The sequence below is a fragment of the Lissotriton helveticus genome, chromosome 2_1 (assembly GCF_964261635.1).
Source record: "Lissotriton helveticus chromosome 2_1, aLisHel1.1, whole genome shotgun sequence".
Classification (NCBI taxonomy): domain Eukaryota; kingdom Metazoa; phylum Chordata; class Amphibia; order Caudata; family Salamandridae; genus Lissotriton; species Lissotriton helveticus.
In genome coordinates, this window is record NC_136059.1 from 1,908,313,517 (window position 1) to 1,908,333,341 (window position 19,825).

General features: G+C 43.9%; 1 protein-coding gene across 15 annotated transcripts in view; it reads right to left on the reverse strand.

The window, feature by feature from the left end:
* The window catches only part of BLTP1 (bridge-like lipid transfer protein family member 1), a 2,102,388-nt gene that overhangs the window by 1,610,848 nt on the left and 471,715 nt on the right, over positions 1–19,825 (reverse strand). For all 15 annotated transcript variants that reach the window (XM_078676841.1, XM_078676840.1, XM_078676839.1 and 12 more), the window contains 2 exons: positions 16,606–17,446; positions 12,227–12,297 (listed from right to left, as the gene is read on the reverse strand). In XM_078676841.1, the coding sequence (XP_078532967.1) occupies positions 12,227–12,297; positions 16,606–17,446 (912 nt within the window). The remainder of the gene's footprint in view (positions 1–12,226; positions 12,298–16,605; positions 17,447–19,825) is intronic.

Sequence of the window (19,825 nt, forward strand, 5' to 3'; positions counted from 1 at the left end):
GGGCTGTAGCATGTATTGTGCCACCCTAAGGGACTTCTCAGCACACTCATGCAAACTGCCATTGCAGGCTGTGTGACATGGTGAAGAGAAAAGTGAAGACACAACATGGCACTCCTCCTGTGTGCCATGCCTGCAGACACTGCTTATAATAGAAGCAAGTCACCTCTATAGCCTTACAGCCCTAAGAAAGGGTGCAATATATTACATGTGAGGAAATATCTGCTAGAGCAGATATGACCCAGTGATGTGTACGTCGATTCTTGGATATTGCCAATATACAGGAAAACCATCTTGGGTATATGTACTGTGCACTGGTGTTTACGAGTTCCCCAGCTACATGATGGCTTCACTGAAACTGAAGATGTTTGGAGATATGTATTCTTAAAAGAAAAAACCCATACATAAATATTATATATATATATATATATATATATATATTATTTACCATACCAAACTTCTGATGAAAGAAGGCGCTGACTCCGTGAGTTTCAATTCAAACGTATTTATTCCTTAATTCAGTTTCTGCTCAGACGCGTTTCGACGGACTCCTGCCGCCTTGTTCACTAACAATAGCATACTGACATTCAAGCTTATATATACAGAAAAGCACATTATCACTGATTGGGTAGTCTCAGTTGATGCTGATAGCAGTTGCTATAGTTACATGGTTACACCCTAGGTGATGACGCTGCTTCACATATGACTTGCACATTTTGAGCCAACATGGAAAGTCTTTCTACTGTTACTGTTACTTCACATATAACAGAAAATAGCAGCATATCTAAACAACATACTTCGTGCTTTAATCATAAAATGTGGATCATTGTGCATAACATTACTGTGAAAACGAACATTACAAAACCCCACTTTACACCAATTGTGGTTTATGTATGTCAGGCCCATGTATCAGCGAATCCCCTGTATTCCTGCATACAGGGTGGACATGTCTGCTCATATAAGCCTGCTGATTGGGCTGGCGCTGTAATCTCAAAAATGCCAGAATCTTTGGCGCGCTCTGAGGGGTTGACAGCACCTTTTATTATCCTGACTCAGTGAGTACTAGAGTGTAGCGGCGTGCGTGCCCTGTTTGGCCCTTAACCCCTGTGCAGTTAAACTAATGTTTGTGGATCAACGCTCCTGCTGATTTAGGGATTGCGAGCGGGGACCAGTCATTGTTATTTTACATTGCAAGAGCTGTTCACTGACGGCCGGGGGTTGCCTGTTGTGTGGCGTGGTTTGAGATGTTCGCTGCACTGTTGTATGTCTATTCCCTATAGTGATATTTCTGTGCACAGTGTATTTACAGTGAATTTAAAATATGCAGTTGTTCACGGGTACTCAGGGAAATGGAAGCAGACGGGACGCTGTGATGTGTTAGTTCAAATGTGGACACTAAGGGCCTCATCCGCATTCAAACCTGAAGGGATCTTGGAGTTCAATAGAATTATGTATCTAGACTCCAGGCGGCGTAACGCAAGTTTTCGATTTCCACCTCTTGGGTTCTTGGGGATGCTGTCTATAACAAAGTATGTTAAACCATCCGCCTTGCCCTCATGGGACTCATGAATGTGTCGCGCAACTGGGTATGCCTGGTCCAGGTTTGTAACCGCCCTCAGGTGTTGCAGGATTCTCACATGGACGGGATGAATAGTAGATCCCACATACCTTTTGCCACACTGGCACGTCAGTACGTACACAGCAAACTCGGTTTTGCATGTGAAGTGTTCCCTTAAGGAGTATTTCTTCCTCCTGAATGGTAATTCGACCTCAGTGGTATTGATGCCATGCATACAGGCCTTGCATTTCATGCACTTTTTAAACCCCTTTTGGGACTGTAGCCAATTTTTCTTTTTCTTCAGAACCGGTGCATTAACCACCAGGGCATTGCGCATAGATTTGGCTTTTCTGAAGGATATCAGTGGACTCTCGCCTACTTCACTCCCTATAGTAGGGTCATTGTGTATCAGTGGCCAGTGCCTTTTTAAGATTTTACGGAGGTTCGAGTGGTACCGGTTGTAGCCTGTTATGAGTCTAGGGGGTTGTCTTGCCTGGCTTTGTGTAACTGCTTCATTCGCCACTGGAAATATTAGATCTTTTCTATTCTTGGTATTACACTTAACTTCTGCTTTTCTGCATGTTTCTGGGGAGTACCCTCTTTTTTGGAGTCGCGTGAATAGATCAGTTTTGGCATTGGCAAGACAATATATATATATTATTTTTTTTTTTTTAAGAATAGGTATGGGGAACCCCTGTCCTGCTTTCAGACAGTCTTTCAAAGATGTACTACCTACCAGGGAAGGCATAAAGCATACTAGACACCTGGGAAAAGATTTTTATTACAACCAAGAGAGGATGGGGTGGGGTGGGTGTGGGAGCTGGCCTGGCATAAGGCACTGGAGCAGAGTCCTTCTATCCTTCTCCACCCTGGTAGGGCATATTGTACTCCCATCTGCTTCATCGGGGGAGGGGGTGTTAGAGCAGGAACCTGAGACCGTATTTACAGAAGGTGGACCAAGGGCCAAATGGCTTCTTACACCTGCTCCGCACATCTCTGGGGCACTTTGGTGTTACAGACTGGCCACACATTGAGGCAGCATAACCATGAGGTGGTGCTTGGGCACATGCAAATAAAGGAACACTTTCCTTTTGCACCCATACTGTATTACAGACAATGGCACAGAATCGAAAGACCTGCTGGGAGGTACACAAATTGTGCCCCATGAGAAGGAGTACACAGGTCAAAGATGCCCCACACCCGCATGAGTGTGCAGTAACGCATTGCACAAGTCCTTTCTCCTCTTAAAAGAAAGATTTAGCTACCTCTAGTGAAAGAGAGTGCCCTGGCTTCAACCTGCAGCTCGGTCTTTCACTAATGCATTCTCCTCAGTGCAGACGCAAACTGCCAGACCGGCACAGAGAGAGGCAGTACTACCAACATTTTATTCAGTCTTAGATATTTTTTTTCTTCATAAGAATGGGGTCAAGGCATCATGCCACAATCTCCACCCATCGAATCAAAGCAGTCTTTCTGTTCCCGCCAAACAACTCTAGAGGTCTAATACTAATGTCACCTCCATGACAAATAAGAGAGCATTTGAAACCTTGACATACAGGACAGCAGAGGAGGGGTAATCCTGCCTCAATTCTGCCTTCTACAGGTGGCAGAAGTACTTTCTGATGCTCGGGTGTAGGACACAACACCAAGACAGGCCGATGCCACACAACTTTACTCTTTTTGGCACCACTCCCTGTTTTGTGGCGTTCTGCCTTCTAGGGCAGAAAACTGGTGATGAACCATCCAATCTTCTCCACTAAGGAGGCAGAAAAACAGTATGATGATCGGGTGGCAGATGCAGCCTTGTGCCAGGACAGACACACCCTGCACCCTATGCTGTTTCTCACTTTTTTTGTTGGTGGTCTGTATGGCTTTCTGTCTCCTCTGGAGTCTGCAGAAAGGAGTTAATACATCAGTTTGCCCGCCCAGGGTCTCAGGAAGTCTAGTGAGACTACTAGGACAAAAACAATTACAAAATAAAAAGTGAGGTATGGGGCAGTTCCTTTCTGCCACTGTATGGCCCCTAATTCCTTGGGCCCAGAAAGTTGCTCTTCCCTTAGAAGGGTAATTGGGACATTAACTACTAATCTGCCCACTACAGGGGAGTGGGAAGCCCACAATAACACCAGAGGAAAATAGTGAGAACAATAATGGGGTTGGGCATACTCCATGCCCAAGATATAGTATTTCTGCCCCCCAAGAAAGGCTCTAACTCCTCTGAGCTCTATGTCAAAACTACACCCAAAGAAATCTTGATTTCTTCCAACTTGCTAGTGGGGAAGGCTGAAGTGTTCGGGTTCTGGGTCAGTTGGCACCCAGGGAACCCTACCAACCTATTACTTTTCTGAAAACTGGAGACCCACTGGAATCCAAGTGGTTTGGCTAGCATGGATCAAAGTAAATTTTCTTACCCAGAATGCTCTTCAGATATCAAAGTAGGGCTTGGGCACTTCCAGCCAGTGGCAAAATGTTGTCTACCCTGCATCCAACATGTGTAGGTGAGCCTAATGCTGGCAACAGTAATGGACCAAAACTGTAGCCATTTGATAGGAATGGAACAAAACTGTAACCAGAAGGTTACATTGCCTTAATAAGGTCTAAAGTTTGACCAGTTCACGTCCAGTACGAAAGGCTCTCTTTTTCGGGAGGAGTGAAGAAAGACTGGGTGGTATGACTTTTCCCGATCTCTACTAATTCTGGAACTTTCCCTTTCAGGAATGTGAGGAAAATGTGTTATAGTAGCTAAAGTTTGATCTTTGCAGGGCATTCTGGTTAAAAATTTTTTTTTGAGATTTACGAAAGCCATACTCCTCACGTCTAGTTTTCATAATGGTTTGTGAATGTTTTCCTGGGTGCCAGATAAGTCTCTGGCCAAGTATTGCAAACACCTACATTCCAAGAAGGATTACAATTTCAAGTAACAATATTCATTTCTCCGCACTGAATTTTGGACCTTTCCTGTTGCAGGTGATTGGGCCACCCATGCAAGTAGGGTTACATTTTTTATCGGAAGACTGAGGATACAGAATAGTAAAATATTTGTTATCTTCCATCAAACTTCTTTCTATTTTTGGCTTCCACATGAAGGCAACTTGCAAAAAAGAATGCAATTTGCAAAATGCCTCTGTATGGAATGATGTGAGTGACTTTAATTTCAGAGTTGTATGAAAAACCACTATTAACCAACTCGGCTTCCTGGGCACATTAAAAAAAATTCATAGATTTCCTTCTTGCCTATTTTATATTCATTACATTTTAGCTTATGAATTGAAGCTGTAGGAAGGTAGATCCCTGACTATGGTTGCCCCCAACTTTTTGCCTGGTGTTTTGCTGGTTTTCTGACTTAGTTGACCTGGGGCCCTGCTATTCAGGACCCCAGGCCCACTGCTCTCTCTGTTAAAATGGATTCCATGTACCCTAGGTACATATCTAATTGGATACTGAGTCACCTTATCAGTCCCTGTACAGTGTACCTTAGGTATCCAGGGCATAGGTGTACCCAGGGCCTACCAGGGGCTGCAGCATGTATTATGCCACCCCTGGCTGGCCATCCAAATCTGACACAACTGGCTGCTTGACAGCTGGGGCAAAGTGGTGTAATCACCCTTTGCTTTAGATATAGTATTCCTACATCTAAACCTAAATGGGCACACAGATCTCCCATCAGTCACTCCTATGGCAGGCCTTGACAATCCTGAAGGCAGAGTGCTTGGAATCGTGTGAGATGGTGCTCTGGCATGAGCTGAGCCTGTCTGCGGCTTTCGGGACCTATCCCTTAGCCGTTTCCATGATAACGCATACCATATACTCTTAAGTGCATTATAATCCTCGCGGTTATATGCCAACTCTGGTATCGCTTTATCAAAACATGTCGAGTAAGGTGTCATACGAATTGGAATACTAACCCCTCGCCAATTCTGGCGACGGGGTTAGCATTCCACCCTCCTAGAGGGACACGACATGTATGTAACCTATAACCCCGGTTAAAGTCAAACAGAGCCTTAGCTCCACAAAATGGATGCTGCCACCGAGACACAAGTCTGCCCTCCTGCTGCTGGGAGTCCTCCCAGAGCAGGAGGCAAGGACAAAGGGTTTCCTGCCAGGGGCGGTGCCAGCACCGTCCCAGACAGGGTTTTGTGTATTCTAGGTAGGCAGGGCTTCAGAGGAAGGTGACTGCAAGTGGCACCCCGGTGCTCACTGTGCATAGGCCGGCTTGAACCAATTCCAGGGGCACACCAGACCCTGGGCTGGAGAAAGCCCGCCAAAGGAGAGGGGTGTAACCACCCCCCTCCTGGTCCCACCCATAGGGCAGGACTTAGTCGCGTGCCAGCCCCTTTTTGCAGGATAAAGGTAGGAACTGGCCCCCTTCCAAATCAGATCAATCTTTGAATCCTGAACCGACCTTCTACACGAAGAACTCAAGACTCTTCTCAAGATTTTCTCCCTTGTGACTAAGGAGTAGTCACCCTGCAGCAGCAGGCACCAACCAAGCATCGCGGTTTGTTGCCAGTCTCTCCTTCGGATCAAGACTGCTCCAGCACGACAAGAACCGGCTTCCCTGGCACCTCTGACCTCAACCTACATCATCAGCCCAGCTGTGATCCGTGGGTGCGACGAGACCTCGAGGGACCGGCCATCTTCAGAACTGCACGACGCTTGTCCAGCACGACCACCGAGTGACCCTCGACCGAGTGCTTTGGGGTGAGAGAAGCCCCGACCCTGAGCAGCTCCAGCACCGAAGTTCAGCCCCCCTGCATCCACGAGATCTGCGTGGGGCCCTTCTGCTCTTTGCTGCTCACCGCGTTGTCCCGGTCGCTTGCCCGTTGGCTAGTGGCCCTCTTACGACGCTCCACGACGACAAAGACTGCTGGTCTGGTTGCTCCAGACTGGCCCTTGGTTCCCTTCTTCAGAGAAGCACCCTGGACCCTCCTGGTCCACTCAAGACGCCATTTTAGGTCCACCGCGTGGGCCTTGCATTTGCCAAGACTTGTTGCCCAATCCTGGGTCCAGCGACGTCGACAGCAAGTACCTTCGTGGGACAGCTCGCACCTCCATCCTGGTCGCCGACAACGCCTCCTGGTCCGAGAGACTGCAGAGCCCAGCAGCGCCCACTCACCTGGCTGAGGTGACTTCGTCCGGTGCCATCCTGGTGCCCACTCAAATCACTGGCTAGTGATTCAGAACTTGGTCCCCTCTGCTTACAGGTTTCTTCTTCCTTGATCCAGGCTTGGATCTCCACGAACTTCTTCACTGGCCGCCTGCCAGCAACTTCTTTCTTCAGGCTCCTGGTCCGTCAACGAGGGTTTCCGACGCAACTTGAACCCTATGCAGCCGCAGCCCCTGGGCTAGGTAAACCGAGTACTCCGGTGCTCCAGCATAGTCCAACACTCCAAGTGTTCGGATCCACTCTTGTTTTCGTCCCACCTAGTCGGGTTCGCCCGAGAACAGTAACTTTGTAACTGCTAGCATTCCTAGACTTTTTCCCATCTTACGCGTGAGAGTTCCCACTCTGCACACGACGTCCACAGGCCTCCTGCATCTAATCCCAGTGTTTAGAATTGTAGGCCTAGCGATTCCTGAGTCTAGAAAAGTACTACTTACCTGCTAGCAAGTTCGCATTCCACTTACTGAGTATATGGTTTTTCGTGCCCCTAGGGCATCTGTGTAAATTGTGCGACTTAAAGTATTTTCATAAGAGTTTTGTTGTGTGCTTAGCTCCCTGACTCATAAAGAGTTCAGGGTAGTCTTGTTATAAATAAATATCTGTTTATTTTCATAACAGCTTGTGTGGTGTCCTTTCACTTGGTGTTCAAGGGGTAATGTGATGGTAAAACAGCTGGCTTAACACGCCCTCTAGAGTATTAGCCTTAGACTGCTCGTATCCATGCTACTAGGATAGCTGGTCTATAAGGTTGACTTACAACCAATCATCAATAAGGGTTGTTTGGACTGATACATAGTGATCACTAGAATAGTGAGCACTGCATATCAGGCCAACTTCTCACAGAAGCATGGACAGTCCAGAAGGAAAAATCATTATGATTTGGATCTCAGTGAATGGCTTTGGTCATCACTTGTTTATGGACAACAAACACTATATAGCAATGCAACTACAAAAGTCTGACAGTTTCTCAGGAATCCTGCAGTTCGTACTCTCTGGGGATTTGTGTCCAGTGTTGCAGGGTTGTGATCACATTTCTCAAAATCCACAATGCAAATTTGCAATGAGCCGGCACTGGAGACTGTGGCTAACAGCCCAATGGCAGATGGAGAGGCAAAGGAGGAAGGAGTCACAGGCTAATACAGATCAGTACTTCTGGGTCAAGGTGGAAAGAATGGTATGCAAATATATTGTTTAAGAGTATTCTATCAAGGATAGCTACATATATTTTATTCTTATTTGCAGAAAGCAGAGAAAAGTACTGATAGGGAAGAATCACTTGAAACGAAGAGAAGAAACAGAAACAGAACAGCTGTGCACAGCTACCACAGCGAACCAAAACAGAGAAAATATATATAAATATATGGAAAAGATGACTTAGCTGTAACAATTACTTTGCAGCTGTATATTAGCCCACTCCTGCAATTGATTGTTGGGTTCAAACATTGCAAGTTTTTAAAGGCAAAAGAGGAGTTTTGCTTTTGATGGGACTTGTGACACCGACCCTGAAACATGTGGTACACAAACAAGGATGCGTAGACCAGGTGTAGTAGTAGATCCCTCTTTATTAGCAGGTAGTAAGGTGGCAGGTTACAGGATAGGAAGTTACAAGGAGAAAACCCCACCAGGAGAGAGCTTCCAGCTCCTCAGCCTGAGATGACCAACTGACTCTCTAGCTAGAGTCAGGCACTTAACATTCCATGATGTCACAGGACATTCTGATGCAATGGTAGAGAGGGAAAATACATAGAACCATTTACCACACATCCTCTTCCGTTAACAAACAACAGCAAGTAAGAAGTTAAGACGGAACTGAAGAATATAGAGAAGACCAAAGACACAAGAGCTAGTCAAAGAGACAATTTGAAAAGCAGGAATTTCAAGCGTGAAAGCAGAGAGAAAATTCAAAGTGGCATGTAGAAAGAAATGCAAAATTACATAGAAAGAAATGCAAAATTACATACAAAATTACATAACATGCCCATCCACCCTCCTTAATAAAACAAGGTAGCGATCCCGGTAAACTAAGTAGGGTGTATCAACTAAATGACAAAATATGTGCAGATGGAAGAAAGCACAATAAGATGAATTAACAACTTACACAGAAAAAGGGTATGCCTTGCAATAAAGACTAGCGCATGACGTGCACTAACAACCTCCCCTCCAAGGGTACACCTAGAAAGGCAACCTTTAACAAAACAACTCCCCAGGAAAGGGTACACCAGAGGATATAAACGCCCCTGGAACAAAGCACACAGTAGCCAAACACTGACAACTGTGACACAACTACACCAAGAGGTAGCGCTGACAACGCACCTCAACTACCCACACCGAGTGATGCAAATTAGACCAAGACAGATAACCTCCCCTAACAAAAGGGTACACCATTGAACAATGTAGGAATTGTTCAAGATAACATCACATAAATAGCGGCGCTGACAACGCACACCACCTTCCCCAGAAAAGGGTACACAAAGATACTAATCTTTGAAACTCTCCAACAAATTAGTTACATGCAGACAACCTCCCCTAAAGAAAGGGTACACCACGTGAAAGTGCGCAACGTAACTTCTCCAAAGGGTAACAACAAGACCCTAGGAAACAAAAAGTAGGCACTGACTGGCAGTACACCCCCACAACTTCCCCTAAGTAAGGGTACACCATAAGTACTAACCCTAAGTATATGGATGGGGAATTAATAAGTCACAAACACTCTAACTGCACAAGCAGAGTGAAACATAGGATACCTACCCTGTGTGACAAAAACTACAACATCACCTATATAAAGATATATAAGGTACACCATAAGGTACAACACTGCTCTAGTTTCAAAATATGGCATTGACAGGCCACAAACCCTCCCTCAATTAAGGGTACACCACAGTGTTATAACGTTGCCTTAGGAATCCAACCCAAACTCCCAATGGTAGGATACAGTATAAAACAACCACAGATAACCAAAAACATAAAAGAAAAACATACTAACAACCTGAACAAGGTAAATAGGACCATCCATTATGCTCAACATACCAACCAACCCACAATATTCACTGATATACAAATTATTTGAAGCATAAGAAATTGACAAAACAAACAAACATTAGCTCCGGTGAGCGATACCTCACCCGGGGTCTTCGTAGACAGATCCATGAAGAGAGTAGCATCAAATGAACAGCGCGATGTAGTGAAAACTCTTGCGGTGTTCCAAAGATGTATATAGCCATCAGGGTGAAAAGTGAGTCATAAAGTCCTTAAGGAAACAACCTCTGAAAAGTCAAGAGACGTAGTGCATTCTGTGTGGAAGTACACTTCTGAGTTTTCACTTGTGGTTCGTAGCGTTTACGATGTAGAGAAACTTGAATTGAGCCGATGTCAAGAAACGTGAGCTCTAGCCAGTAGAAAGGGTATTCCAAATATTTGATTAGACATTGAAAGTATAAAGAGACTGGCGCTGCAGGGCAGGCTTGAGCGGAAATACCTCTGAACGAGTGACGGCACTAGAGATACACATACGCAGACGCGCAGCAACTCCAAACAATTTGACAGCATGGCGTTACGTCCGCGCCGGATGGCTCACGATGAAGACGTACTGTCTGAAGTCGGAAACAGGAGGCAGTGGCAACGGAGCAAACGTCACAAAAGAAGAGATGACGGCTTCACGAGACAGGTAAGTCTATGTGTGCGCCATGGCAGGAGGCTTGTTCAAAATGTAGCGGTTCAACTGTCAAAGGGTACATCGCATCATGGATGTACAAAAAACACCAAACAAAAGTGTCCTCCACTCACCGCTAAATGCAATCCAGTCTTCACCAAGACGTAGGCTCATAACGAGGACACTGTTCTCGAGTTCACCGCAAGGACAGGGAAAGCAGGGGAAACTTCACACGATGTTAGCTGTTGTGAAGAGTATTGGCAGCGCTGGAAAGCTCCGTAACAAAACAAAAAAAAAATTTGCCGGAAGAAAGGAACTTCACATGCCTGATATAACACTCAACGAAAATTGACTGTAGTGAAGGGTGGTGCCAGTGCTGGGCAGCCGTAATAGGACACTCACTGATGTTGGCAGTTGTGAAAGAAACTGCTAGCGCTGGGCGAACTGTCACGGTGCAAAAGCCATAGGGACACAGTAGGGTGATCAGGCCAGCTGAATCTCACACGCTTTTGTGGCTGGAGATATCTAATTTCCAGATGACAGCAAGGTCGCAGTGGACTCCTTCACTTATCAAACGCCCAGGGTGGAGGCTGTCCAGGGTGAAGAGGACACTGGTGGGGTTTGCTGGGCGTTTCTCCAATTACAAAAGGAAATAAACTTACTTCTTTTTTAATTTTTGACTGGATCCCATAACAGTCCTTGGTTTCCTTATGCTAACTCCTGTAGTTACTTAAACTGGGTCCCAGAACAGTCCTTGGTTCCCTTAAATGCTGAGTTGCAATCCTCTTTCTGTGCAGTCGCCAAAATGTGGTACACAAACAAGGATGCGTAGACCAGGTGTAGTAGTAGATCCCTCTTTATTAGCAGGTAGTAAGGTGGCAGGTTACAGGATAGGAAGTTACAAGGAGAAAACCCCACCAGGAGAGAGCTTCCAGCTCCTCAGCCTGAGATGACCAACTGACTCTCTAGCTAGAGTCAGGCACTTAACATTCCATGATGTCACAGGACATTCTGATGCAATGGTAGAGAGGGAAAATACATAGAACCATTTACCACAAAACACATTGCACCAAGACACAGACTCCTCCTCGAAATGTGTTTTCCCATTTGGGTAAGTGCTGGTGTGGAAGTTTGAAGCCATATTTGAAACCAGTGTAATAACCTATAACAAATATTAAGATATAAGTCTAACTATTTAAGTACCAGGTTTATTACTGAATGCTCCCATCTGGGGAAGTGGGCAGGGCGCACTTGAGCACTACGACCTACAAACCAATTTTTACAGGTAAGTAACTTTTTCAGTATGTGCTGCTGTAGATCACACACTATGCACAGACTGAAAAGCAGTACTGATTCCGCTAAAGTTGCAGCTTGCACCAGGTAGCAGGCGATGTCTGGATGTTTAAAGTAGCATTCGTCAGACCAGTGGATCTTTTCAGGTACGATTGGTTACACAGTAGCGAATAGGGAATGTGTGGAAAGATGACAATATAGCAGCTTTACAGATATCTGTTAATGGAATATTGCCAAGTTAAAGCCATTGTGGCACCTTTTTAAAATAAATAAATGTCCATGTAAAAGCAAGGAAAACATGAGACAAAGTGTTGAAATAAGTTCTAATTTAGTCATATTGTAGTGAACCACAATGAAAAGATTTTACGAGTATGTTCAATTTTCTTCTGTACCTGAAAATCAGATCAGATTGTGATTGAATGCCTGCCACTTTCCACATCCAAAGGAGTGTCATCTGGTAAATTGACCAGGATTTTCTTTTAGATGTTATATGTGCAATGATTTAATCTACCTGCATCCCTAATGACACATAAATACTCCTTTAATAAAGCTCATTTGTACTCACCTTGAGTTTGATCCCATAAGTTGCACTCCTCTGTCCATTAATGCATTTGCAGAAAGGCCTTGCCTTACAACCTATAAAAGAAAAGGTTTTACCTGTCATTTATAGACCAACAAGTACAGAAATATGTGTTTTGTAGTCCTTGAATGAGGGTACAGTCTGGGCATTCTTGTACAAAACCACCTATATATTTATTCCACTTTGCAGAATTACTATCATTTTGCAGTCATCTGCCCTATCGCTGCTATTCTTTTTGGTTACTGACCATAAATCATCCTACTAAAATAGGCTCCAAATATGTAGGAAGTGAGATGATCAAGGAAATATGATCCCGAACCACCCAATAGCATGCTTCTCTTGAGTAAATGGTTCCAGATACTGTATCTGAACAAACTGGGGCACATAGAGATTTGGTTATGTCTAGATCTTTCGATCTCCTTATTTTCAATTATCTCTAAAAACATGCAAGCCACATTGAGACTAACTCAGAGCATGAAGTCACAAAAATAAATGGTGTTAATGGATGAGAAAAGGCACCAAATAAAATATAATCCAAGGATAGCATAACATTTTGAGAAGAAGAATCAAATACAATCGAACATTAACAGGTAGATTCAAAAGGATTTTGAGCATACAGCCAAAGAAATGAAATAAAATGAAATGAAATTTAATTTAAAAAGCGCATGGCTGCCCGAAAGCGTCCCAGCGCTACAGAAAATAGAACAAAAAGCAAACTGAAGAGGAAGCCAATAGTTAAGAGTCCTTAGGAAAATGAAATGTTTTAAGGGCCTTTCGAAACTTAAAATAACAGGGTTCGGCGCGAATCCAGCTGCGGAGGGAGTACCAGTTTTTTGCTGCATTTACAGAGAAGCGGCGACCCCCTGTGCGTGCCTTCCTAATTTTGGGGACCTTTGCAAAATTTCCAAGGTCCGACCGGAGAGCCCGAGATGATTTATAGGGGCACATAAGGCTCCTGAGGATCGGAGGTCCTTTACCCTGAAGAGCCTTATGGGTGATGCATAGCGATTTAAAGATGACTCTTTCACGTATTGGCAGCCAGTGAAGTGCTCTCAAGGCCGGTCTAGCCGAAGATCTTCTTGAGGTACCCACAAGCATCCTGGCTGCAGCATTCTGCACCCGTTGAAGGATGTTGATGGTAGCTTCAGGGGCTGCCAAAAACAGGGCGTTACTGTAGTCCAGTCTGGATAGTATTAACCCCTGAATCAGAAGTGTCCTGGACTGGGGAGGCAAAAGAGGGAGAACTTTCCGCACTGACCGAAGCAGTCCAAAACAAATGCCTGCGACTTTCTGTGCCTGTGTCTTAAAAGTTAGGTCGGGCTCAAACCACACCCCCAAACTTTTAATTTTATCCTTTGGTATGGGCAACTCACCTAGGCAAAGGGGCCAGGCGGCTTTGGGGAGAGATGTAAAGTGATGACCCAGGAGCATGATCTCTGTTTTTGCTCCATTAAGTTTGAGCCGCGAACTGGACATCCAGGAGAATATTTCGGCAAGGCAGGCGGAGAGATTATCCAGACATCCCTCTTGTTGGGTTAGCGAGACGACTAGTTGGGTGTCGTCTGCGTAGGTGACTGTTTTATTCCCAAAGGGGGCAACTACCTCCTCCAGTGGGGCCATATATATGTTGAACAAAGTAGGGCTCAGTGAAGAGCCCTGAGGGACACCACACTGGAGGGGGGTAGATTTGGACAGCACACCACCTTCCCAGATTCTGAAAGAACGATTATTCAGAAAGGATATAAGCCATTTAAGGGCCATTCCTGTTACGCCCAGTCTGGCGAGACGGTGCGTTAGAATCTTGTGATCCACCGTATCAAATGCAGCACTTAGATCCAGGCGGATCACAACAGCGGATCCTCCTGAATCTAAGCTGCACCTTGCCTCCTCCGCCACCACTATAAGGACTGTATCCGTGCCTTGCCCCGGATGAAAACCCGTTTGAGAATTACTCAGCAGCTGATTATTTTCAAGGAATCCGGAGAGCTGCTGATTGACCATTTTTTCAGCGATTTTACTCAAGCCGGGTAACAGTGAAATCAGGCGGAAATTGGCCAGGTCCGAGGGATCAAGCCCCGTTTTTTTTTAAAAGGGTTTTGACCCTGGCCTGTTTCCAGCTGGGTGGCACGACCCCGCAGGAAAAAGAGGCATTTAAAAGCTCTGTTGCCAGTGGGGCGATCGTATCTGCGATCCTCTTAACCACTTCGCTGCTCAGCATATTCCCCTCCTGTGCTGAGAATTTGTAAATCCCATTATTCATGACGAGCTGGGCTCGTCATGAGCGTGCGAGGAGGCTACTTCATGACGAGCCCAGCTCGTCATGAGTGTGGAAGGGGTTAAGGATATACATAGGTGCCGGATCGGCCGGAGAACCACTTTTCATGGAGGATAGGGCTTTACAGAAATCCTCCCTGGTAATACAGCTCAAAGAGTCCAACCGGGGGCCAGAAATGGGTGCCAGATCTATGTCGTCATAAGAGACAGAGACATTCTGCGGAAGACTCTCAAGGATTCTTACTATCTTAGAGTCAAAAAAGTCCGCAAGTTGATTGCATCTTTCTTCTGTGCAATCCAGGGTACTAAAAGAGGAAGGCACCTTGAGTAATTGTTTAACTATCTTAAAAGTTTCTCTCGCGGAGTTGGAGAACGAATTGATTTTATTCTCAAAGAAGGCCACCTGTGCTTTTTTCAGGGAGGTTTTATATAATCTCAGGGCAGATCGATATGCCGCTTTATTGTTAACCGCCCAGTCTTTCCTCCATCTGCGTTCTAATTTTTTGCAGATTTTTCTGAGGTCTCTGAGCTCCGAGGTGTACCATGGTGATTTGAAAGTGCTACTTTTCTTTGTGACTGTTTTAAGAGGTAGTACCACATCCAGGGAGTTGTTCAACCAGTTACAGAAGCTAATATCTGCAACCAATGGGTCTGATTCTATTTTAGGGGCAGTTTGTTCAAGTGCTCGGGTCAGCTCTTCCAGAGATAACTTGGGCCAGGCCCTTTCTAGAGTACGAGGCAATGCTGCCCGTTGTACCTCTATGCCAGTTTTCCAAGAAAATGGCACTAAAAAGTGATCAGACCATGGTACGGGAAGGGGGGGGGGGGGGGGGGGACTAGAAATAAGCTGATTACAATTTGAAAAGATAGGGTCTAAAAGATGGCCCTTATCATGAGTTGCCTCTTTATTTACAAGCCTTAGCTTAAATGATTTGAGATCCGAACAGAGATCTGTAGCAACTTTATCATTTGGATCATCAAAATGAAGATTCAAATCTCCTAAAATCAAAAAATTCGAAGACAAAGCGGCGGCCGCTCAAGTAATTTCTAATAAGGATCCTGTGAACTGTCTTGTACAGCCCGGCGGGCGATAAATAAGAAGTCCCTGGAAAGAGTATTCAGCAGATTTAGGATCATGCAATTGTTTTGAGGTGTGGCCTTTTACCCATTGTCCACTCTCGCTGCATTTTTCCCATTGTTTAGGACTGCTCCAGGGAAGAGCAAAAGGTTCCACAAGCTGCTTCAGCAGAGCAGCCCATTTAATTTAACTGACAGCATCCTCTGTGAGAGTTTTGCTCACAGTCACCCTTGAGGAATTGCATTAGTCCCCTCTCATCTTCCTTAACCTACCTGCCAGCCAACCTAATGAAACATCTTCCGCCACAGCTCCAGCGCTGGGTCTCAAAGGCTTGCTACATCTTCCAGCTACTTCACTTTCCAAGGCCTTGGGCTCTGATGTTCAAAGGGAGGAACACTGCCATTTCCACTGGCAAAGCCCAGAAGAGAGCCATCATTTCTAGGCTCGTTCAGTAATGACACCCAAATGTGAAGTCTTTCAAAGAAAGGAGAAATTGCTTTGTAGCGATGCGGTTTCTATATGATTTTTAGACGTTTAAGAGACAAAATGTAAGTGTTAATGTCTTTGAGATCTTTTGAAGGTTCTAGGTGATGTGTGAGGTTGGACGATTTCTTAATTGGCAACAACTGGATAAAGAATAGATTTTTTTGTTGTGTGTTAAAAGATTTACAGTGCAGTGTAAGTTTACTCTCATCTATATTACCTGTGACTTATTTTCTTATTAATGTTCTTATATTCCACTCTATAAAGTGCTTGGTTACCCTGGAAATGTCTGGATAGTTTTGTGGAAAACGAAAGAAAGAGGTAAAAATAGAAATTTCCTAAAAGGTATCATTCATGATTCAACATTTAACAATGTGTGCTACCCTTTCACATTCAATGCTGTTTTACTTCTGCATTTAGCCTTTAAAGATATACCAGCAGAAAAATGTTTGTTCAACATGACACACTCATTTAATAAGTGTGAATAATCCATGATTAAAAGCATGCATCTCTTATTTTTGTTTCCTACCTTAAATGTTGGTACAGAGAGTTGTTCATATGAAAAAGAACTTTCCTCGCTGGTTGGAGTATCTAGGTCCAGTGGGCGATGCAAGGAGGATTTTGAGGTTCTCTTGTTGGTAGGATGCTTTACTGACCAGTTGGATACCTGCAGCTGAGTAAGGTAACTTTGGTAGCACGCCATAACAGGTTGCTGTGGGGTAATTTGTTCATTTTCTGCAGATTTATCAGCATCCATTGCATACGCCTGTTCCACAGTGTCCATTTCCCCACCCAATGCAGAAACAAAAGAAGCTTGGGAAGCATAGGTTCTGAAAGGCACATTCCTAAGGTCTGCACTGGTGTCCTTTGGTGTTCCAGTTAATGGTCCTTCTATGCTGTGATAAATTGAGCTGCGACTGTATTCACTATTCTGTGCTTGCTTTTTTCTCCTTTTTCTTCCTGGATAGGTCCCAGGACCTTCATCACTGCTGATTGGCTCAAACTCTTCTGTTGCTGAAAAATATGCTTCACTTTCTGCCATGGACATACTAGAGTCCATAGATCGATACTGATGAAAGCTGTTTGAGTCTGCAGAGGGGGTAAATGGAAAAGATCCAAAGCTTCTTCGTTGTTTTGGAGAGTCCAGGACATTTTCGTCACTACGTGAAACATCACTACTAAACTGAACTCCAACGGAGGCAGGTTGTTTATCACCATAGAAGGCAGCAGTAAGGCTTTTGGTGCTGCCGAGACGGACAGAAGTAACAGATGCTTGCCGCTTTAAAGGAGATTTAAGGGGAGACTTGACAGCAGGTCTTTCTTGGGAGTTGGTGGAATTTGGACCACTTACTGAAGCTTCTGTACGAGTACTAAGGAAAGAAAACAAGATAATTCACCTTAAAAACAATCCTTCGATTGAGGCAGTCAACATACATCATTGCAATTGTAATCACTCCCAATACTGTCTCTTTTCTGGGTCAAAAGACTGGTGCCCCTACCCAAAATGGCATTGCTTTGCGTATTTCAGAAACAGGAATGACCCTCCCCCCTCCCCCCACCCAATACCCCCTCCATTTCAGTCTCCCGGGTTCGAGTCAACTGAGCCTTTAATACAAAGGTAGCAGAGGATATTCATTCCTATACATTACCACCAGGAAAAAGGCTGACTCTAAAAATTAGGGGAAAGATGTACTAAGAGATTTTGCGGTTGCATATCCCGTGCAGGCAAAATGCCAGGGTTTACAACTGCAAGATCCCTTTTACTCAAGGAATTAACACCATTTTGCGATTCAGAAAAGTTTGTCTGAATTGCAAAATGGGATTTTCGACCCTTACCAAAGTGCAGTTTGGAAAGTGTGTGTTTTGAGTGGTTCTTCCAAACTGCAAGGTTGGTAAGGTATATATTAATGGTCTGCAACAGCAGTTCTGATTGGAAACCAGTGATCAGTTACCAACTTCCATTTTGGGGTAGTAACTGATCTGATTCACGGAGGGGAAGAGGCTCCTTTTGGCCCCTTCTCCTTTGGGAATCATTGTGGCAGTTTCGCTGGGATAAGGCAGGGGGTCCTGGGGACTATGACAGCTCTCATAGAAGAATGTTTTTCACATGGCGATTTTTTTTTAATGTATTTAAGTTTCCATTACGAATATCAGGATGCTTAAAAACAAAAAAAGTTTATTTTTTATTTTGAGGTGACAGATGGTGGTTGGCTGTTTCTTGCAGGACATCATCCCTGAAACTGAAGATAATTGCAGTAAATTCAAAATTTTGATCTGCCTAACGAATATTAATTGGGCACGTCATTCTGCGACTCCCTATTTTGAAAGTAACCTATTAGTTTGCAAATTAAGATTGGATATGCAAAAAGTTTGGGCACCATTTGCAAATCTATTCCTATTACATATGGCTCTAGGTTTTTTAAACATAACTTTCTATGAAGAAATAGTAAGCACCACCACTCTCACATAAATATAGATTTCCAACTAGAAGCTGGAAGTAAAGCTTTCTATTTATTTAAAACCCTAACTGTTTTAACTATGTACACACTGAAATACGTTCAACAGCAGAGGACCACAAGTAGTCAAATGATGCCCTCTACAGGGGACATCTTCTCAATCCTGGAATAGAAAACTATTTTTGAAGTAAACGTTTTAGTCTCCAAACTGTTCTATATCCTTATACACCATGCTAGACACATCGTGGATATAAGTGAAAGCATATAATCTGGCTATACAGGTGTCCGAGGAACAACTTCTAGGCCCTATAACATATATTCCTTTAAAATCACCCTTCTGGAGTGATACGAGGGCAGCTGTGACATATCTAAGGCACAGAAACAAAAGTCTTTATTCTTTGAACATTCATCATTATCAGACTTGTGAATTCCTTAGTAGCTCCTCCAGAAGAAGGCGCTGGTCGCCAAAACGCGCGTCGAGAACTATTAGGCCATTTTTCCTTGTTTTAATGAATTTTTGTAATGAGTTTATAAGTATGCATTATATTGATTTAAAACATTTTTATGTATAGTGATTAATTGATTTGCTATTATTTTTATGTATATGAAATTTATGTTATTTTTTGACATATATGTTAATAAATATCAGAATCTGAACTCACTGGTAGCTCTCTTTCCTTTGAAATCCTCATGTTTATTGTTGAATTCCAATCATGATTGCCTAGGTTGTTGTTTATCGATTAGTTGTTTTTCCCTGACCTAGGAATTTTTAATTCATTGTACTCAGGGGGTCCTTGATAACTATACATTGAATTCCCTAGTAAATGCATTAAATCTTCATTAGTCAGAATATGACTCACATACACGTGCCTTTGAATGACTATTATATAATTAACTCGGTCAGGAGTTTGAAGGTTGATCAACTAAACATGGATTTGACTTCAAAGGAAAGATTAATAACTCTTCAGGATTAATAGGTCTCGCTACTCCTTTCACTTTTAAGGAGTATCAAATTAATTCTAGGTTAGTTCTGCGAGACATCTTGAATAAAAAGAGGCTTTAGCACTGATTAGACAAAATTGTACTGGCATGTCCAGCCTTAGGAGACTGTACATTTCTATTAGGCTAGCCCTCTGGAACTCCACCACATTCTACCATCTAGCACTTTCCTGCAGTACTAAGCATACCAGACTCTCAAACATCATAATCAGCTCATCCATATGTCTCAATCATCTAGTCCTAATTCACTGGCTCACCCGATCATGGACACTAGGATAAAAGGTCAATAATGCT